At 31.4% G+C, this 24,579-nt stretch overlaps 1 protein-coding gene across 1 annotated transcript in view; it reads right to left on the reverse strand.

Moving 5' to 3' along the window:
• The window catches only part of LOC112596514 (protein glass-like), a 62,037-nt gene that overhangs the window by 13,785 nt on the left and 23,673 nt on the right, over positions 1 to 24,579 (reverse strand). The window contains exons 2-4 of the mRNA XM_025342231.1: positions 20,705 to 21,595; positions 18,596 to 18,962; positions 17,398 to 17,597 (exon numbers count right to left, since the gene is read on the reverse strand). Coding sequence (XP_025198016.1) covers positions 17,398 to 17,597; positions 18,596 to 18,962; positions 20,705 to 21,595 — 1,458 coding nt within the window. The remainder of the gene's footprint in view (positions 1 to 17,397; positions 17,598 to 18,595; positions 18,963 to 20,704; positions 21,596 to 24,579) is intronic.

Here is a 24,579-nt window from a genome sequence, read left to right on the forward strand (position 1 = left end):
ATTATAAATCCATATGATTATTATTATCTACGCACATATTATATGTATATACGCATTTATTGTCTATACGTTATACGACAGAGTGCGGTACGCAAGAAGAGGGCAATAAAGCTAATATCACGGATAGCGTGAACATAGGGTCGTCGAGCGGTCGACAATGGAACAAATTTTTTTTTCCGCTACCAATTCCCCCGGCGAGACTCCGCAAATTGTTCAGTGCGGCACTACTATTTAGGGTGCACTGGCCGTTGTCCCTGCAGTAGCGTATATATATATCGTCCAATATTCTCTCCACAGTTTATATACATATAATATACGCGTATATATTATAAAGTACAATAATACTTAAACATATATCGCTACGCACAAAATTTTTACCGTCATTACGCACTAATAAAGTTGCAGTTTGCACACACATCATATTACTATTTCATGGTGTGAGCTTGATGTGCGCTGCAGTTTGCGATTGCAGCAGTAGGTATACACTATAATAAGGACTGTGTGTGTATACCTAATATATTAATATTATCTAAATTCGATTTTACGTGGTAGCCCAGTAAAACAGACTGTAGCGTTAATGAGCTCACCACGGTGTTATTAACAGAGTGTCGTATATGTTTACGTTATATTATTATTATACGTATATACATGTACGTAACTCGACACCGTTTCACGCGGTCGGCGGTTATATAAACGGATTCCGTCTACTGTGTGTGCGGTGGGTTCCGAGCGTCACGTTTGACATGTATACAAAACAAAATATGTATGCCAACTATTGGCTTATACGGTGCGTTGTTTCCGTCAATGTTTGCCAAAGGGTACTATATTATACGACGATAATGTTATTTGGTGTGACGTTCCGGTATATATGTGATGGGTGTGGTGGTATAAATGGCTTAACCGATACCGCAAATCCTGCGACATATAATATACAATACATTTGGCATTAAAGAAACGACGAAAAATTATCAATTCACGTCGAAATAAATACCGTCCCCCGTACCATCGCCCAATAAAATAAAAACTGAACCATAGAACTGTCACTACTCATCAATCGCACGCGATTACAGATTACTTTAACATTTTAATGTACATTATACACATGGTATACAATATAATATTGTATTAAATATTTTATCGCGTTTCACATTACACTATGAATAACAATAGTCTACGTATATAAGTAACACTGAAATAAATATTTCGATAACGAGTTTAGCTCTGAAAGTTAGAACGACTATCTAGTTGTCAAGCAGCTTTTTTAAAATACATAGAACATATAACGAAGTACATTTTTAGCATAGTTTTATTAGCCTAACTCCTGTCTCTGGATAATTGAGCGATAAAATTCACACCATCTGCCTGGTTTTTACAGAGGCTTATTAAATTTTTTCCGACAGAACCACAGTTAATTAACAGTATTAAATCTGTAATTCTAAGAGGAAGTTAGCTCAGACCAATTTGACCGTGTAGTTACACCAATTGCATTTATAATAATTATAATAATATAAAATATTAATGTTTAGCAAATAAACAAACAAAAACACGAGTATAAAATAAATATACTTTTAAACTGAAATTCACCAATACCATACACTGTATCAATAGAAGTTGGATTTTTCCACTACGCAAAGTTTGACAGATTTTGTCATTTATACTTATGAATTTATGATACAGGTAAACTTAATATTTTAATAGGTAATAAGAATGACAACTTTCATTTTGTTATTAGAATTTTATGCGAAAATTTCAATAACAAAAAAAAAAAAATGACAATTATATCTCAAGGTAAATACAAATCACAAATAATAAAAGCTTTAAAAGTACGATCGACCACTGTCATAATGACTTTTAAACACTATAGGTAATTAGAATAACGTATCAAACACGATAATTGCGGATATAGGCAACTCAACGTCACCAGTCGTCAATATATAGACTATTGTAATAAGACAATACTAATTAGATTTAAAACAACATCATTGTTCACTAGACAATTTATTAATTTGCAACAGCAATGTTATATAACGAAGATTACTAGTGTATTTTCTTTTTCAAACCCGTTATAAACCTACTATTGATTTAATCGTTTTAATATAATACATTTAAAGGTTGGAATTTTAAAAATAAATCTCAGGGTTTGCTCAACCTATCCACAATACTGAATCTTAAGTCCGTCGTTACATTTCGTTCAGTACACACATCATACACGCAATCGTATATAATTACAATGATAATAACTTTTTCCCTTAAATCGATAATGGTACATAAACAATTTATAATGCGCATTAAATGTTTGAAGCACCTGCTGCAAATGCAGCGCACGGCGTCACTTGTGAACGTAGTTAAAACTTTATTACAATTATTATCTCATCGTCGGTTGCACCATAACGGTCGAATGTAATAACATGAAACGAAACTATATAATAATAGTATTAAATAATAATAATAATAATTAATAATTATACGAACGACGATATTTTGTAATACAGACGGAGTGCGCCCGTTGTCGTTTGACACGTGCAAGCGGGTGGCCCGGCTCTCGTTGCGTGATGTACATCATAATAATAATAATTCTGCTCCGGCGTGTATGACCCATGAATCATTGTACTTTACGCGTATTATATACAGAGTGAGCGCATTCTATAACGAGATTACGCGATATATCCCCGGCCTGATGGTCGTGCACACATTGCTGCCACCGGTGACTTGCGTTTTCCGGATAGACGGCAGCGGCGGCACAGTTTACAATATTATATCCGTTTCGCCTCGAGGGCGGCGGCGTCACTTACGCACCCATATTATTAGATTTAATTTTGCGTACCGCGAACAATGCGCACGTCATTATCATACACGGGATCCGAATTTAAGACCAACGGAGGGGTAGGTTGAGGGGGATGAAATCTGGTTATCGTCTCGTTCGTGTGCTGTGTACGTTATAAAATACGACCATAATATTATAGTTGGACTGGTGTCCTGTTCAAAAAATCTAACGGTAAAAAATAATAACGATCGATTTACGGGCATATCGTGTAAATATCATGGAAAACTGTTCCAGGGCAATACCAGAACGTATTTTTAAGGGGCACTCAAATGGCGAATTTTAAGAAATTTAGACTAGGCAACATGTTAATGTCTACAACATATAGTTATTTTAAATTTTAATCATTTTAAAACTGTTTTTATTAGTCAAGTCAGTCAAATAGATTTACCTAAGATGTTGGTATCCTTAACTGAATGATGAAATAATTTTAATATTAATCTTAAATTTTATTTTCAGTTTCATTATAGTATATGATGGTTTAGGTTTATAGTTTATAAGTGGCTTTATTAAAAATTAATTAATTAACTCAAAAATACGTGATATATATATATATCTTATCTTTTGTGATTACGTGACTTTTTTTTTTTTTATGTAAAAGTTTTCCTGACTTTGTCATCTAAACTTAGGTATATAAATTTACAATTTTTGACGTGACATGTTACGTGTAATCTTTGTAAAATTGTTTCATGATGATTTTTAGTAATAATTTATGTTTTTAATTTTTTTTTTTTGTTTTGTATACATTAAGTATAATACCTATGATTATGCCGTAATTTTAAATCAAATTGAATGAATAATAATAAAAAACAATAAATAAATAAGAATGTAACTCTCTACTCCATATCACAAGTTATGCTTACAGGAGTTGTATATTTAAATGTATTTATGTATATATATTTAAATTAATTAAATAAAAAATAAAAAAAAAAAAAAAAAATAGTTTATATAATAGCAATAGGTGCATTGTTATGATAATAACATTGTTACACGATAATATTTTTAATGTTATAAAATCAAGAGCTTCAATAAAATAAATACGTATTTAAAATTTAAAAAATTAACTTTTCACTATTTCTTTATGTTCATAAATTCGAAAATTATTAAATGACAAAGAAAACTGAATACTTGACATAAATTTATCAAATATTCAGTGAAGTTGTTGCAAACTTTTTGTATCCAATTAATTACGGATGATTTATTTAATTAGAGGGGTAATAAAGAAAGTATCAAAGCTTTACATAGAGTGTCAAAATTCTAAATAATGTCTGGATTTTCGGATGCAATGTAAACAATTATGCATTTTATATTATTTTATCAAATAATATTAAACAATTGAAACAACAATTTATGTTACATTTTTTTGTTTTTAGTTTATTACTTAATACTTATAAGTAATTATTATAGATAAAGGCGCTTTGAAGTTAAAACACACTAAGAGAATAGTTTGCGTCCGAACGCAATTTTAAATCGTTACAAATTTTATTTGCTAGAACATAAAGCTTACATAATATCGCAAATTTTACACAATGATCTCAATATGTTTTTCATATACCTTTATTTTAAAAAGTTGGTCATTTATAAATTTTCAAATTTTAAAAATATAAATTTTTAATCTATCATTTTCATTGTATCTACCACCTCCTACCTACTTAAAGTATATACATCTACTCATATTAAGTAATTTCTTATTAATTTTATAATCGTGTATTATTACGCAGTGAGCATATTAATATCCATAACTTAACAATCATTAACTTCAGTAATTAAATATTGTGATTTATGTATATAACGAATTACGAATAGGTACCTAAACATAAAGTTCAATTTTCTGCACAAATTTTTTATAGTTAAATGTGATGTAAGTAAATCAAGTACTTCATGTTTCAATAAATAATAGTAAAATATAAAATCATAATTTTTTTTAACTTTAATTTTTAATTTGTTTATTTTAGTAACCTGTATCTAAATATAATTTCATATTTTACGATACCATTTAAGTTACTGTATAAAGAGCCAAGGCTATATAATATTATAATTTTTATTCAGTCTAGTCTACTTACATAGCATTCTATATATATATATATATATATTGCCGGGGATTATATTAAGTTCCCATTTTGTTAATTTGCCATTATTAGGGCTCGAATATAAATACCCTTAAAAATACCGAAAAATATCCTATTAAAAAATATATTAAAATGACACTGAAAAATGTCTTTAAAATATTAAAAAAATGTTCTTTCAAAAAATACATTATATATTATATAAATTTGAATTATTATGTAAAAAAGCATGGTATAAAAAATCAAAAAATGAGTAAAACATTAAGTTAATAATGAAAATAATTTATAAAACGTATTAAGTACTAATTAGTGTTTATAATAGGTACTTATATTCCAATAAAGTCAATTTTTAGTCATAATATGAAAAATAAGTCAAAAATATCCTAAAAAATTTAAAAATACATTAAAACCGTCAAAAAATGCCCCAAAAAAATATTGTGATTAGAACACGGAGTACTTGAAATAATTTGTAGCTTAGAAAGCATTGTGTAAGACATTCGAAAAAAAAGATGCAAATGCATTGAAATCCGAGCCCTAATTATAATTATTATAATATATTATCTATTATTATAATCTATATCAGTGAACCACCATTGCAACAGTCTAAAAATTCATTTTTATTGTTTGAGCTAAATAACATACATAATATAATAATATGTCGACTCGAATATGACGCGAGTGCTGATCTAAAGCCGGAATAACATAATACGATAAATCTTCGGATCCTGCCGTATTCATTCGTGTATATATAATATATATATTATATTTATATTCAGTATGCGTGTCTTTAAGTAATACCATCATACGTCGAATCATATTATTATAACTGATGAGCGTGGGTGAGATACATTATGCTAAATTGCAGTTGTATCATTTTGTTTTTGAAAATGGAAAATGTATTGTTGAGGGTGTATAATATTAAAGTGTATATAGTTACTATATATTATAGATGTGGTAGTATTTGTAACGAACAGGATTACATATACATGAATACATTTGAATAATATTTTTCCCTCTTAGGAAAATTATGCAAAAACAAATCGGGGGAGGCGGTCGTGATCTTTGTATTCTTTAAGGGCATGACTTGACGCTAGTTTTATCATTTCTATAATGTCCAATAGCTTTGTTAGCAAATTTAGGACTAGTCAAAACAGATAGCAAAAATACACGTCAAGATAATGAAAAAAAGGCTGAGAGCTAAAATTCATATGCATAAAGATTATGATATAAATATTTAATAATTTTGAATTAGATAAATGACAGATGCATTTATTTTTTATTTAGAAAAAAAAACAGTTAAATATTAAGATGTACCAAAATTATTGTATCTAAAACATTCTTCATGAATCACTGAATTACTATATTTATATTTTAATTAATAAACTGAATTACGAGTACATAATTAAACGCTTGTTTATAGCATCAGGTATGTATGACTGTCAGACTATTTAATGTATTATGTACTATTTAGCTGTATTTTTAGATTTTATAACATCCCTCGACACGAGTCCACCAGAAAATAAACAAACAAACACACACACACAAGCGCGCGCGAGCGCTCATAGATATATACATATAATATAATATAGGTATAGACGTATAATGTATAGTAAAATACTCACACGCTAGAAGTATAATATTGTAGTCACAATGATTATGAATATTATGATATATACATAAAATACACGTCCCTCCGGCTGCGTACGTATGGCCCTTGACGTAGTCAAATCCCCTGTGCGATAAAGACCCGCGCGCTAATAATTAACGCGATTGGGTCAGAGCTCCCGAGGGATGTTAAGTACAATGTATATATAGTTTCACGCCATTCACCGGGACTACAATATGTATAATATAATATATATATACCAAGCAAAACGTCACGCGGTGGTCGCCGTTCGTGTCCGTGTTTTTTTAGTTTTTTTTTTTTTTTATATTTATTATCAATTTCTCTCTCACTGCAGTTTCACACTCTCACTCTATCTCTTTCTATCTCTTCTCACTTCCCACCGTCACTGTGCATCCAGTTCTCGGGTGGTCTATTTTTATTTTCACCCTGACTTGCTTCTAACCCTTGTAATAATACAACATTAATATTACGCAGCGTATCAATTATACGTTTTTATTTTTTTTATTAAAAAAAAATCCCTTGAACAAAATAATGCAATAATGTATAAACTATATATACGTATAGTTTATACATATATACATATACGTATATATGTAGGTAAGTATGTATAATTTTTTTATGTTGTTATTTCATCGGAATTCGGACCAAGCTGTTTAAGAAAACATTACATAAAAAAAACCACAGCAGCAATTTTTACACAACTATATTGTGGTACAAAAGTTAGAAGATTTTTCATGTAACGTGTATAATACTATACATGCGTAAACACTGTAAATTACTTAGGTATACTACATTGCTCGAACTATGTTTACATAATATACAAAGTCGATTGTTTACCAACTGATGGTGTAAAGTAAAATATTATTATTGCCTGTTGTGTGTGCACGCGAAATATATTGTGTTTTTTTTTATCACTTCCTATTGTTATTGTATTTTGTAATCTAAAACTCTACGTACGGGGCAAACTGACAAAACGTATAGAATCAACACATTTTCGACGTTGGGTCGATATAATCCACTTGAAACGATTCTGTTATTTCGTAAAACACGATGAATATATTATAAATATACACAGGCGGTAGGTGCTTGACGTTATTATTGTAATATAATATTATAATCAACCTAACGGTTTTGTTTACCGCGTCTTCCACAGGCTTCAAATCGATCGATAATACTCGAGTACGATAATAATATTACAGATGTACACGATTTTATCGTTATTTTTTTAATGTTAGTACGTTGTATTATTAATTAACACGGAAATTCTAAGACGACAGAACCGCACAGGCGAGGGATGGGGAGGAATCGAGAGGAATGGTGCGGAGACAGTAAGAAAACGAGAAAACAGAGACGTGAAGTGGATAAACTGCAGTAGAAGAGATACAAAATGAAAAATAACCGATAGGTATTGCGTGCGAAAACTGATATATTATTTTTTTACCACAGCGGTAGAACAGAAATACGGGACGAGCGCGAGAAGGTTATAGTACGGAGAGTGATCGTTAAGTGAGGGGGGGGGAGTAAAGAGAGGTCAAAAACGAAGTGAGACATCGAGATTGCCGTTCGACAGATGGGACAAGTGTACTTACTGTGTGTGTGTTTATATATATATATATATATATATATATATATATATATATAGTAGGAGTATATAGCCAATTCCAGTCGAGTGTTATTATTGTTAACGTTGGCACGAAGGCGAAAAAGAGAGAGAGATCGACGACGATCGTACACGCACGCGCATTCGGTCCACGGTAGTAAGTATAAAACAACTGCGCGAGCGTATGGGTGCGTGTGTGCGTGGTAGAGAGGTAGAAGGGAAGGACGATTGCGATGCGGGGTGGCGAAAAGGCGCGGCTGCTTTACGAGGACGACAATAATAATATATTATACGAGACGACAATCAAAAGGAGAGCAGTGGCAAAGCGGACTTGCGTTTGCCACTTGGTCACAGTGGTGATGGTAGCGTGCCCTTATAATAATAAATAAGAACAATATAATAATAATAATAATAATAATAATAATAATAATAATAATATACCTACTCGAAGTTTTTTCATTCGCGCGGCTGTCGATAGTCTTGCTTACACAGCCACACGCACTGTATATACGCGAGACACTGAGTAATAAAAATAATAATATGCACATCTTATATTATATCGTTGTTGTTGTTGTTGTTATATACATTCAGGTCGTCATACAATAACCGCGTTTTATTTTTTTATTGAATTGACATTTTACCCACACTGTTAACACTTGCCACATATAAGTATATAAGCAAGCCCGGATTAAAGATCGATTGGGCCCCAGGACACTATGAACTTAGTGGGCGCCCTTTCAACTTAAACTTAAAATAAATTGTATCACTACATTTTAAAGACTGAATATTATTATTGTATAATTTTGTTAGCATAAATATATATATATATAACTATATAAGGCTATATAAATTAATAGTTATGTAATAATTTATTATACACACACACAAGGGCACTCATATAGGGGGGGGGGGGCAAAGGGGGGGACAGCCCCCCCCGGAAAATGTTGAAAAATTGTTTACACAAGATCTAGGTACAATGAGTGAAGATAAACTTCATGGATTATGCATAGTAAGCGTACACAGAGAGAACAATTGATGATAAAACGAATGAATACATAGAACAAGTAATAAATATATTTGGTGTTTAATAAATATTTAATATATTTAATTAAATTTAATATTTTAATAAATTGATATTATTAATCAAATTAAAATTCAATAAGTTACTTTCATGGTTAATTGGTTAAATAATTATTATTTCATAATCTTCCAGTTAGATATATAAAATATAATAGTATAATGTTAAATTGTAAACCCTTTCCTATCTCATGAACATAAATAAAATTTACCCCCCTTGAGAATTTTTCTATGGGCACCTTTTCACACACACACACATATATAAACACTGTATTTGTTAAAAATAATAATAATTTACATTTTTTTCCTTGGTTTTTTCTTTTGCAAATTGTTGAATAGTTTCATTGAAATTGATCAATTTAATAAAAAGAAAATATAATTTTCTGAATATAATATCTTTACTCATTAATGATGTTAAATTTTTTTTAGTCTGACTTGTTCTATATTTATTTTTAATTCTTGTTAATTTGAAAAATGCTCTTTCGGTCGAACAATTATTTTTATTATATATAGGCACTTCATGTGAATTGATTAAGAATATTTAATATTAATTGTTACTACACGCTACCAATTATTAAAATAAAATTTAGTATTAAGTAATTTTTCGTAATATGAAATTAAGAACATTTTTATTTTATAATTATTAATTATCTACTGTATCCACTGAATGATTTTTTTAAACTTTTTTAAACGCATTAAAAATATATATTTATATCAAAGATAAAGATAGGTCCCTAAAATAATCTGGGCTTGTATATAAGGCTGGGTTAACAACTATGTCGGTTGCTGTGTTATGTGGTTTTTACTCGTATTTTGATAAATCATAATATATTATTGTATTACCACACAATAGATGTATAATTTATTACTACATTAATATTTAATTGATTTATTTATTACTATGACGGTGTTATTCATTGACCGAGATCTATTTGAAAATGTATAGAGTTGGGACAAGTCCAACTTTTAGGAACTACACGACAGACGACATAGCTGTAAATGTGATGAACCGATGACATAATAACGGATATGGTCGATTAACGAATAACAAATGACGAACAAAAACACAATATACAAAAATGTACAAAATATTTAATTACTCATCGTATGGGCATTATCATACACTTAATTAATATTATCATATATTAATTTATTGTGATGAATTTTAAATTAAAATAATCGTTAAAATATTGTATGCCTAAAACAATCAAACAACCTGGGAGAATAAAAATACCGGTTTCGTTTTTTTTTATGAATATTACTGTGAGAATCGACCATTGCGATTTGCGGGACCCATTCACGTTTGTAGGATGTAGAAAAAACAAAATAATAATAAAAAATAAACGTTAGAATAAAATCTGCAGCTCCACAACAAAGTCGGGACGTCAACCCAAAATAGAGTATAGACTCGGTCGAAAGTCGGGTACGTACATATACATGTGTGTGTATGTGTGTGGGTGGGTGGGTGGGTGAGTATGTGTTGAATCGCGTCGTAATAGCGCATATATATATATGGATACGCTGAACAGCGTCGGTTAAAGTGAGATTGTTATCGGTAACGAGATTTTGCCGGCCGTTCGAAAAAAGAAGGTAAAAGGAACGATAAAAAAAAGAAATGTGAGAAACACGATGGACAGAGGCAGAACGATAAAAGGGAAGTTGGACGACGGGTACCGAAGTCGACGGTGAATAAAAGGGCTAGCGGCAGCGGCGACAGCACGCGTAATACCTATACACCTACATATATATAATACGTATATACGCGGGACGGGAAAACCGCGCGCGGCGTCAGGTGGGCTGAGTTCGCTGCGCCGGTACGAGACGGTGGACGGTTTGACGGCGGACGGGCGGTGGGAGGGCGAGAGGAGATACGCCCCGAAAATACACGCGCACGAGCCGTCGTAATTTGATTAGCAGGTACTGACTGGCGGCGGGAGCGCGCGTGATGTGAGTGCGTGGTGTACGCGCGCGCGCGCGCGCGCCCGGCGAGGAGCACGGAAAGAGCGAGAGAGGTTAAAGTTTGGCAGAAGGTTTACTAAAATCAATCTACTCGCCGCCGCTTTCGCAAAGTGTTTTCCCGCGGCCGTTATGTTCCGACAGCGGTGCGGGCTCTCCAAAGACTCGGCGAACGCACACTCACGCGTGTTTATGTATGGTGGCGGTGACGAGAGGTTTTCAAGGGGCGCAATGAGGTTCAACCGCGAGCACGGTGCGAGGGATTGTATTATATTAAAGTGGCCGCCTCAGCCTCCTCCTCCTCCTCCTCCTCTTCATCCCTCTCCTCATCCGCCACTCGAGCAAAGCTGCTTACGAAAATATTGTTTCAGTTCACTCTAAATGGATTCGGATGGACTCTACAGCTGCTACCGTTGTACAGCCATCACCGCGCGCGTAGGAGGCACATATACTGCAGTCTGCTGGTGGTGATGTACGCGCATACAAACGCACAGGTTACTTCACACTCTACCCACCACTTCCCAATTACCACCCACTAAACACTTCTTCACCCGATCTCTTGACACAACCTTTCGTTTCGGTTTATTATACGTATTATATTTACTTGGCAAAACCAAGGCCAACCACCACCGACCGCCGCGCATATCTACTTCCTTCCGTTTCCCGCAGCGAGATATATACACACAGTATACCTACCTATCCACGACCACTCGAAACGTTTTGTCATCTTGAGTAGCGTATATATGTATATATTATTATTATTATAAGCGCGAACCGGCGTAGTGAAGTTTCAACGACTTTCTCTGAGACCTTATAATATTGCATCGTATATATGTGTATATTGTCGACGACAAACGAAAACATTTTCATTAGAACTCAATATACGAACACAAGATAAACACGTGCGAATGCACGCCGAGTTGCTTTTCGATTAAGCTATGCGATTGTTTTATTTATTTTCTTCCGTATATATATATATATATATACGTCTTACACGCCACGATCAGTTTGCGTTTTCATCGTACAAAAGTTTCTGTGGCACCGCGATAATATCATTACTATTATTATACCCATCCTCCACTCTTACACACAAAAATGTGCACACATTTTTTAATAAACAGTGTTTATCTTTAACTTATCACATTATAGAGTGTAACATATTATAGGTACTCATTCAATTTTGTTATGTGTTTTATTTTAAAACGATAAACAAAAAATAAATACAATTCGTACTAATCGTATGACTTAAACAAGAATGCATTTTCTTGCATAATTTCCAGTAGAGGATACTAAAGAGACATAAAAATATCTACAGTAATAATGTATAAATCATATCTTGAAATGCATACAATATAGTGTTATATTACTGCATGGAAAAATAAGTTCATCCGTGTGTAAAGGAATATCTCGAATATCATCAAATGCCAAATGGTATCACCTTTGTATATATGTCAACCATATTACATGATTTAACAAGAAAATCGTGATTGAATATAATTAATACGCGATCACGGTACAGCCGTCCGCAGATTCCCGCACCGCACAACGTATAATATAATCGCCGTGAATGAATTTCACAGATAATCCCGGCGAATAAACTTCCCCGCGGCAGTGGTTTAACACGAACACGCAAGCACAGTGTGTACGTTTACGCCACCCGACTGCAGTGTTATGGTACAACGCCGATTACAGTGATAATATTTAGCTTTACTTCTAAGCTGCTTGATACAGTATATTTAAACGATCATTAAACGTACGCCTATGCCATTTAGTACCGTTTGCCGCAGCCCGTAATATACGTTCATCATAATGAATCATTCGGTGTCACTGCCGCTACCGGAAAGGACATATTTATTTCTTACCTAACCTCTATGCTCATCGAAGTGTACGTGTGTGATATAAAAACAGCGTCATATAAAATAATTCTTGTAAGACACCTTCAATTTAAATTTGGTTCAAAATTGATCGTAAAAATTATTTTTCAAATCTGATGGTTAAGTTAGAAAATCTAATTTAAATTCAATATCTTTTATCAAAAATAGTCTATGTCACTTTTAAATATGACCCACTGAATATGAATATAGTTTTATGGTATGATATTATATGTTATATTTAATATCTGACCTTTAACTATTTTTAAGATTAATCATGAACTTAAGCAAACAATACTTAAAATTATCCAAATACATATGATTTATGACATAATTCAGATATATACAATAAAATAATTTAAATAATAAAAATATGTTTATTATTAGTAATTGACATAAAAATATAAAAAGATAATACAAAATAAATACGTATATTTTTATTACAAAATATTAAATGTAAGACTATTGTGGCACCTTGAATTGAACAATATCTACACGTATTTCAAAAATGTGTCTAATTTTTTTTAAATTGAATATTTTAAAATGATTATGAAATATAATTATGACTTTTTTTTCAATTAATGAAAAATAGAAATAGCCAATTGGTAATGACCTAGAGTTACGAAAAATATCATAGGTATTACCATAATAATTTATTGTTGGTATACTTATATAAATTATAATAATTATTGTAGAGCTTATAATAAAACTAATAAAACAATTAAAAAAATGTTAAGTACATAAAATTATTAATAAATAAAAAAACATTATTTTTAAAATTTATATATAATTGAAATTCATCTTTAACTAAAAAAATAGTATCTAAGAGTGTAAAAAAAATAATTCATCTACTTCTGAATCTAATTATAATGCATTTTAAATATTTTAAATGTCATTCATTGCTAATCGTCCATAAAAGTTATTTTAAATTTATTGATATATTGTATTGTTATTTGAACTTAAGTCTATAAGGGAGCCAGGAGGGTTATATAAATATTATCGAATTAAGTATAAATCTTGTACACTTGTATTGGTATCTGAATTCTTAAAAAGTTACCATTAGTCTAAAATCGCGATTAAACTTAAAATTAGCCAAGTGTTGGACTTAACCCATAACGTTAACTCGTTGTAACATCTGTAATACACTCACGGACCAAATGTAAAAAACCAAATGCGATTTAGGTACTAGACAAGGGTAAACACTTTTCTAACTCATAAGGTCTAAAATCGATAGAATTACTACAGACGTTTTCAGTAAATCTCTATTAACTCGATAAAAAAAAAAAAAACAAAAAAAAAACAAATAGTGCATTAAAATTGTCCACTAGAAAGTAATCGCAGATTCGATTTAAGACAATCTCTCAATACCTTAATGACCGGTACCAGATGAAATCTCTTGTAGATGTGAGTATTTAAACGCACAGTTATAATATCTGCGCGCATGTGTGTTCTTGGAAGAATCTAATCCATTAATTTTATTGCACTATTTAATTGTGTTATTTTTTAATAATTATTATTATGCGTAAAATATGAGTATTAAGTATAAAGTATGAAGTTACATTCAGTAAAAGGCCTATAATAGATGGCGTGGTCTTTTCAACCAGTTTTTTTTATTTATTCGACCCAAAATAAATTTGTATTCTTCTTAATTCATTTTTTAATCAACTGCATTTGTATAAAGACCCACTTTCAGAAAATTAAAAAGGAAAAAATTCCGACCCGAACACGCGTCGGTCAAGTGCGGAGGGAAAGTTTTTTTTTTTGGAATTACCGGAGATTTGCCCTCTTGTTTAATTTCTTTTATTTTTTCTCGTTCCCCTCAGAGAGTATATATATATATATATATACCTATAGTCCTATACATTTATATATTTTTTAATTCTAGCAGTTTTTTTCCTCTCTTTTAATTGGATGTGTAAAGAGAACCCTCGTGACAGTAAAATGCGAACATTCTAATAAAGAAGAATAAACAAAAAAAATGTATATATATTATTTTAAACATTAAATTAATAAATTACTTTGTAAGTGAAAAAATCTTCGATATATTTAGTCCCAACCTATTCATGCTGAATCATACAAATTATGCATATTTTATTTCTTAAGCGTATTTTTGTCAAAGAATTTTTCATTATGTTTTGATTTTACTCATTACAATATACCTACTATAGTTATTTACATTCAAGAAAATAAAACAGTCTAAAAGATTCATAAAATTACTAGTACATATATCTTAATGTTTTAAACTAGCAACATGTCATAGAAAATATGCATTTCTGATAAATAATTCAATTATCTATAATATTAAATGCATTATACAAGTTACAATATAACAATAACTAATCTATAAATAGAACCGTTAAAGGATTAGAAAAAAAGAATGAATTTTTTTTTATTAATACTTAAGTTTATCTGTTTATACATTTTTTTTATTATTAATCGTATAGAACAAAGTTATATATAAGAAGTGTTTTAACTAAAATTAGTGTTAAAAAAAAAAAATGTATATTAGAAATTTTGTTTCATCTATTTCCGTTAAACTATCTTATATTAATAGGACGTGTAAAATATTATGTCATTTAACACTATTATAGTTGGTAAAATATTCAAAGAGGTCAAATCCATGTTTTGTAAATCTACGTAGTTTATTTATGTTGATCGCAAACAATAAAGACTAATAATTGTAATATCCTTAAAAGCTATTATTTTTTTTATATAGATTATCAAAATATTCTCTGACATTTTTGCAAAGAAATATAATATTTTAGATTGTTAAAACCTTTTAAAGAACGTCAACGAACATTTTTAAAATACAATATTTTAGCTACCTACGTATTATCATCAGTTTACAAAATGTACGGTATCATAATATATTATTGCGTGTATCAATAATAAATACGTGAAAACACGCTTAGATGTTTTAAAATAATATAATTCGATGTAGTATAGAATATAAATAAGTATATAATTTAGGGTATTTGTTTACTTTTGTACAGTGTAAATATATACTATGACTGTTAGTATAACAAAGGACATCTATTATTTATCTAATTCGTCTATACTCTATTAAACAAAGAAATATAATATATAAAAAAAAAAGAAACATATATTAAATCTATACCTATTACGAAATATAAAATCAAAATGATTTTTACGCTTTTGTTTAGGTATACTATAGTCTATGATTTATCATTATTTTTTTCACTTACAATTATATCGGGTAAATATATTTTTATCGTTGTTTATAGTTGTCATTGTCATTATTTTTGTTAAGACTTGTATAGAAAAAAAGCAAAAAAAATATATACTCCTACGTTTCATTTGTTGTAAAAAAAAATACGTAAGAAAAAAAATAACAATTCATCCTTAAAAAATACGTATACGGCAATATTCCATAGAAATTCTAAGTGATTATTATTGTTACTATTTACTACTAAACGTCGGTTCACCCCTTGACGAGTAATTAGTAGAATAATTCACCTGGACAAGGGACGCCGGTGATGCAGAACACTTAATGCGACGGGTACTGCACAGTGTAGTGTTGTGCGGGTGGTTTAGCGATACTCGGGGGTAACAATTAATAGCGTCCGGGCGATCTTTTCCGCAAGACTTATGCTCAGACAGCAGCCGTCTTGTTTAGCAATTAATCAGTATAAGTATCAACCCTCCGGTATGCCGTTTTATATATAATATAAAGCAGAGACGTTATTCTCTCTCAGCCACGCGTTTATCTCCATCACTCTTTCTCCGCCGTCCTATAAATATATGGCTCGACTATAATAGCTAGTTGCAGTACGTCGCGCCCACCATCATTACGTAATTGTTTTAAATTTACAACTCCGCCCGGTCGTTGTTTAACTGGTGACACCGCCAAGGACGCGGAGAGTGGACACAACTTTATCATCGGTGCGTACACATATATGCGCGAATAGGGAGTGGTTGGAAAGAGAAAGAGTGAGCGAGAGGAGAACGATATAGTGAAACACGGAGAGAAGAGCGCGAGTTAAATAAAGATAAAGTGAGTGAGAGGTTTTAAAATATTAAAGTATGAGGGGGCGATAACATGTTAAAACACGAAACAAACGACGGCGGAGAGGAAAATTGCAACGCAGCCGTCGTCTTAGCTTGTTGATCTAATTGACTCGTTTTAATGGCTGTCAAAGGAAAAGGATTACAGTGACGGGCCTTTAAGGAACCCTCCGTTTCTCGACAAATTAGTTGGCCAAAGTTATCCCATCAAAAACGAACCCTCACGGTGATGCATTCAATAATACATTATACATTTTATAGTTGTTATCATTCAAACACTATAAACGGCTGAAATTATCTATACATTGAACAAAAAAAAAAAAAATAAAAAATAAAAAACTTAGTGCACTTACCTGTGTGTATATACGTGTGCTTCTTCATGTCAGATTTCTGATGAAATCGTTTTCCGCAAAACTGACATGGATATGGTCGAGTGTCTGAATGGATTAGCAAGTGTGTAGATAAAGTAGACGACCTTTTGAACGTTTTACCACACTGTTTACATTCAAACAACTTTTCAACGTTATGCGCCGATCGACGACAGCAGAGCCATCTAAAAAAAAACCGTGACCGAGTATAGAACGATAGAATAATAATGCAATAATATTTTTAAAGTTAGCAAAAATATTGACTATTTTTCACAACCATAGATTATTATAACAAACGAGATTAATCTATTTATCAAAACTTTAAAGGTATATTTGTCAACATATTAACATAGATGAAAGTGCGATAGTATTCATACAGTGTTATGGGCTAGTGTTTGAACGTCAACAATTATATCCACAACACTGCGATACGGCGCACATTTCGAACAATTATAAATCAAAAAATTCCAGTGACATGTTTACTATTGAGAAGATTATATTTACTGTTAAGAAAAATAAAATTAATTTAATTTAATAAGTTATTACCAATTGGTGTATTTATTATATGTGTAAATGTATAAAATATGTTATATGTGGACTGCAGTATGCTTATTATGTTTTTAAATTTATAACTAAACTACAACCAAAATATGTTATACATTATTTATTTATTCAATCATTAAATTATCAACATTTATAGTATACGAATTTAAAGATTTATTTTTCTTGTCGAAAACCATAAGTTTTCAAAATATGTCTTTACCATTACCTGGTTATAATTAAATGTTTTATATTAATTATTAATGCTGATATACTATGTAAACAAATTTGTTCATCTCACAGATATTTTTATTTTATAAATTGTATTTACAGTTTATCTTAACTATATTTAAGTTGTTGAAGTGAGATAAATAAATTAAAGATATTTATTGTGTTTTTTACCCTTTATATTTTACAAAAGAAATTTTTGCTATAGGTATGTTGTTATTTTTATTTTTAAATTTTGTTAGAACCTATCTGAAGGTTAGTGTAATTAGTATTCATTAAACATATATTATTGTAAACAACCAAAATAAGCGGACTAGAATACAATGTTATACCTACATAATTATTGGAACAATGTCAGTAATATTATAATAATAGTAAAATATGATTATGATAGAATAGGTCGGACACGACTAACCGGTGTTGGTTCAGGCTTATCTCGGCGCCGAACGATTTGTTGCACAGCTCGCACGAGAACGGCCTCTTGCCGTTGTGTGACCTCCTAGAGTGCACCTCCAAGCCGTGCGACGTAGGGAACATTTTGTCGCATTTGATGCACGAGTACACGTCTCCAAAGACTGACCCCCTCATCAGCATGTGATGGTGTCGCATGTGGCCACCGGGGTCTGATGGTGGCGCGGCGGCTAGCGGCTGGTTAGAGCCAGGCGCAAACTGCTGCCGCAATTTCATCATGTCCTCAGCCGACGGGTGAGGTACCACAACGCCGCCTGAAGTCTGCTGTTGACCTGAGGAGTGGAACGGATTGGTCGCCGGCGAACTCATACCTGCAACATGATTACACATGCATGCACGTCATTTTTAATACACCCTATGATGATGAAGGTCGCATTATGGGAAACAAAGGAGAAATTTGTTTCAAAGAGTAGTCCACATATTAATTAATAGTTACATTATTGCGGTTAATTGATAAAAAAAATAATAATAAGTTGAAATTTGATAAGTACCATCTTTTTGTATCAGTAAATTTTTTTTTAAATTTCAATGATTTTCACAAAAATAAATTTAAAATTAACATTTGGCGAAGAAGTTTTAAAAACGCACATAAATTTGAATAAATGGGGAGTCCATTGTATAATTAGTTTTTTTTTTTATAGTACTTAATATGAATTACAAAAGACCTTGTTTTGAGATTTTGATGCGATGAGTTGGGAACTAATTGATTAAGTTGCTCAGTCTTTTGGTCTCCATAAATTCGTGATAACTTAACGGTACGGGTTTTCTACATGAAAATTACATCGTGAAATTATAAATTATTATCATGTAAACGAAGGATTACAATTAAATAATTGTATTCAAAACTAAAATGTTAACTAATAAATATATTATGTATTGATGCTAGTTTAAAAATAATATAAAAATAAGCATATAGAATCGAAAACAATCTTGTACAAAAAATAACTACATATATGTTATTATTTTAATTTCATATTATTTTTATACTTGGGTTTTTTTAAATTTCATTTTTAAAATATAAAATATGATATGTCAAATTATTTTATTAAATTGCAAACGTTTCTTATAGACCAAAAGTACTATGCAGTTAAATTATATTGTGACCATTCAATTTACGAGTAAACACATATTGGCGCCTAGGTCATTTTAAAGAACCCTTCCCCCTATTTCCTAATTAACAACCACGATTATACTTTGGTAACCCTCATCCTAATAAGTTATAACTAATCACACATATAAATGATAGATAATGATATATTTTAGGTACCTACACCATACATGCAATTTCAAATATTTTATTGAAGTATTAAAAATTTCTATTTATTTATTTATTTATTTATAATAGTTTACAGCAATTATATTTTGTTAATTGATACCTAATAAACCAAAAATTGCTATCAATCAACACAATTAACTAAAGCTACAATTACGATTTTTTAACCATAAATAGCCATGGACTATGGTTAAATAACTAATAATTATTATGAACGAATGAAATGTATCTAATCTAAATAATAAATAAGTAAATAACTATTATGGTTATCTTGATATAAAAAAATATGACTACCTACGCGTTTATGTTGTTATTTAACTGCTGTTTTTTTTTTTAACTGATAAGACATCTTGAATGATTTAAATTTTTAAGTTTTATGGCCAATAATACAACAATTTCATCAATTCAATTCAAATCGTTAAAATTAAAATTTTTAACTTTAAGACTTAAATTTCTGAAGAATAGTTATTTTGTGAAAATATAATGACAATAGTTTAATATAATATTTTTCTTACTTATTCCTTTCTATATAAAAATAAAAAAAAAAATAAAATTGATTAGTTTGAAATCTGCTAAAGTTTATATTCTTGTTTTTAACCGTTGATTTTTCCCAATTTTTCAAAAAAAATATTAAAAATGCTCTACTTTTGTCTCAACGCACGAGCTTTTTAAAAAAAATATCTCTAATAGATAAAAGTGAGGAGAATACTTATGGGATATATATAAATGTATTTAGAGAACAGTTGTACTTGATTGGGTTTAATTACGCCGTCGACTTACCGGTTGACGATAGCGGATGAACAAAAGCGGCGGCGGCGGCAGCCTGGACGGCACCCAGACTCAGATACAGTGAGCTAGTAAGTAGGTTGTGATTATTGTCAGTGTGTAGGTCACCACTGCCACCACTGCCGGCGCCGCTACCAGCATGCTCAGGTGAACTGCTAGACGGGTTCAACATGTTGGCTGCAGAATAGAAGTGCGGGTGAAAGCTAAAACCAGAAAAGTGTTTCTGGAGCAACGTATTGGCCGCGGACGGGTGCAGATGCACTTCCTTCCGGGTGTCTTTGATCAGATCCGGAAACTGGACAGCCGGATACAACAGCGATCTGGTGACCGATATGGTGTCAGCGGCTGTCATGGCCGGTGTTTGCTGTTGCTGGTGGTGCTGTTGGTGGTGTTGTTGCTGTTGATGGTGATGGTGATGGTTATTGAACGGATGTCTGGGGGTCCGAGGCGCGTCCGGCTTGAGTAGCGCGCTGACGCTGAACGCCTCCGAGTTCTTGGCGGTTACGGGTGGCTTGCGGGTGGTCATCTGTACTATGGAGACGGCAGGTTGCGGTGGTTGCGCCGGTGGTGGCGGAGTAGATCCGCACTTGGTCACGTCGATGTCCGGCGATCCTAACCGGCTCTCCACGTCTAATTCGGATGACGAGGACGGCGACGGCGAACTCCTCATTGGCGACCATATTTTTCGGGCTGAATCTCTCATGCATCGGCTGTTTTTCACTTCTCGTTCGTCATCATCATCGTCACCGCGACGGTTGTCAACATCCGGTTCATTGAGGCTCTTGGTGATGTTGTTGTTGTTGTTTGCAGCGTACGACGTATCGTAGGTAGAACGGCTATCGTTGAACTTTTCCACCAGGCGGTTGATACCAAACTTTATGCAATCTGGAAACGGAACGAAATATGGATTTTTATTTTTAAAACTATCTGACCGTTCCGGTAAGGAATTTTTTTTTTTTTTTTTTTTTTTTTTGGCAATAGCATAAAGCATTAGAATAAAATAAAAATCAAAGCGAGCACTTATCGAATCTAATATATAAATTAAACTTATACGGTAGAATTTTAATATCTTAGAATTCCAAATACTTATAAACATGCAATAATTTTTATATTATATTCAGATGAATAAGCTGTTTATAAGATGTTTATAAGTATAAACGATTATAGGTTTACAGTATGTATAACGAAATAATATCCATGTAAAGAAATAGAATAAAGATATACAACATTAATCTCGATCTTAAATTATAACTATTGCTACGTTATACCATGTTATCTATATCTAATTTCTACAAATGTATTATTATGTTTTTGTGTTATTGTAATATTTTTATTGGATTGTATTTTTGTATTTCTGTTTAACTATTACCAGTAATTTATCTTCTTCAAGATACTATTACGTACTTGTACATTTCTACTAAACCATTAAACACGCCATACAAATTTAATATAATTAATTATTAAACTATGAGAAAACTATATCATAGTATCTGTGGTTAGGAATTCGATAGGTTAGTATACAAAAAACAATATTGATGGAAACATTATTGCTTTTTCTTTTTTTTTACTACAAGATATATAGATATTTCATATTTACAAACAATGTACAGTAGATATAATGACAAAAAATAAAGTTTTAAAACTTAAAACCATGGCTTGGTATCTGCATAATATTCAAATTAATTCATTATATATAAAAAATAATTTGTGTATCGCCTATGTTCAAAGTCAACAAAATAAAATATCATTAAGTGGGCCTTCTCTATAATGTTTTTATCTTCAGAAATAATTTTCTTTTAAATTAATATTTTTGCATGATTTCACACAATGTATGCCTGATTTTAAACCATGTGTATAGTTAATGAACATATTTGTTTTCACGTTTCAAAAACTTGAGATAGTCAAATTCAGTAAGCACATTCAAATGATTTAATGATTTCTAAAGCTCAAACAGGAGATGGGTAAGGGCGCATCATTACAGTAGGTTAACGACTGTAAGATATCAAACACGCGGTCGAAACACGCTCTGTATTATTATACACGTAGGTACAACACAATGAAACAATAGTAAACGAATTAGATGGACGAGGCAATCGTTAACGTTGTTTAGGTTGCCGTAGTATTACCATCTCGCGATTCCCCTCGTGCCAATATTTACTCGATGTGTGGTCTGGGCGGCGGCGGCGGTCCCCGAGTTCCCGATACGTAGCGTATAAACTATACGAAAAGGGTTGGTAAAAAAAAAAAAAAATATAAAAACTATACCCGCACCGAATTATAGACAATCGCACTAGCACACACTCATGCACAGACATAAATTATCATAACGTCCCAGCGTATATACCTGGAGCGGGCACGTTGTATACAATATACATAATATGAATATAAATATTGCGTTATATACAGACCGTCGCAGTGTCGCATGACGTTCCACGTGTTTCACATATATATATATATATATATATATATATATAACGCGCTAAGTAAACACGTCGTGTCTACACACGCCAGGGCCGTGACTGTTGGTTGCCGTGCGCGCCCGGATAAACAAACCGTCAATTTTTATCAGTAATAATAATAATATATTTATATACACACACACACATACACGGTTTTATTATTTACGACGCGTGCAATAAACCGTATATAATATTATAGATGACTGTCGTGTATTATTTGTCTCCTTCGCACTCCCCTTAACGACCTACTAATACCACCCCACCCGTCACCCGAACAACCGGTATTTAAATTATAATGAATTCGATATGACAACGCGCGTGCATTATATACCTGTCCGATATTACCAATTCCCGTTACGACTCTTTTTCGATAGCTTTTACCATCCACTCAGCAACGCATGTGTTATAGATAGGTAATATTGTTTTTATGATATTATCGTTATCTATATTATTATTGTGTTATATCAGGTTTCTTATGGTGGCGTATCACATCGATTTTTTCGCACCATCGCAACGATTTACCGAGACCACTAAATAATACGAGAACCACGCTATACTTCTGTTATAATTTAATATTTATGGCGTATTACGTACATCTGTCACATGTTTTATCAGATTAATGTTTGTCGGATCTATAGCGTCTGAGCATTATTTTACTTGATGTTCTCTCCCAATCAGTCTAACATGACGAAAAATAACAGTTCTTTGTGTTTTAAAATACTATAAAACTATTAAAGCTTACAATTCTTCTCTAGTAAGTATAATACAATTTTTGTATCATTGTAACATAATCTAAGTCACCATACATAGAAATTACACATTTTAATGTGCTTTAATATTGTAAATAACATCTCAAAGCGCTTGACCAATTTTACAAATGTTTAATCTAAACAATATGGTTGTTATTTTTATAAATTTGATTTCTTATATACAGTTGTATTGACTATTGAATTTATTTGGAATAATGTAACATTTATTTCACACAAATTGTTTGCACCCTAAAAGATAAATTGTAAAAACACATTTAAGGGTGACTATCATATACAGTAGGAATATATATTTATAATAGACATTTCGTCACACCGTCATGCTTTTTAATAGTATAATAACTAATAATTGATAGAGAAAAAAGTTGTTGCTTTTAAAATTGACAATAACAACTGTTACAAAATCATAATACAATTACAAATAATAATGCTGAATAATGAATATTGACTTGAATTTCACTGAAACATATGTTAAGCTTATACAATTTTACAATATAGAGTTATGTATCAATGTATGATTCAATGTTTTAAATTAGTATTAGATTAGATTATTATACTTTTAATTATACATTTAGTGTTAAACACGATTTTTTTTTTAAGATTCATATTGGCATAACTTATGAAAAGAAATAGCATGTTTACA

Source organism: Melanaphis sacchari, unplaced genomic scaffold, assembly GCF_002803265.2.
Source record: "Melanaphis sacchari strain LSU unplaced genomic scaffold, SCAv2.0 Contig32_pilon_pilon, whole genome shotgun sequence".
NCBI lineage: Eukaryota > Metazoa > Arthropoda > Insecta > Hemiptera > Aphididae > Melanaphis > Melanaphis sacchari.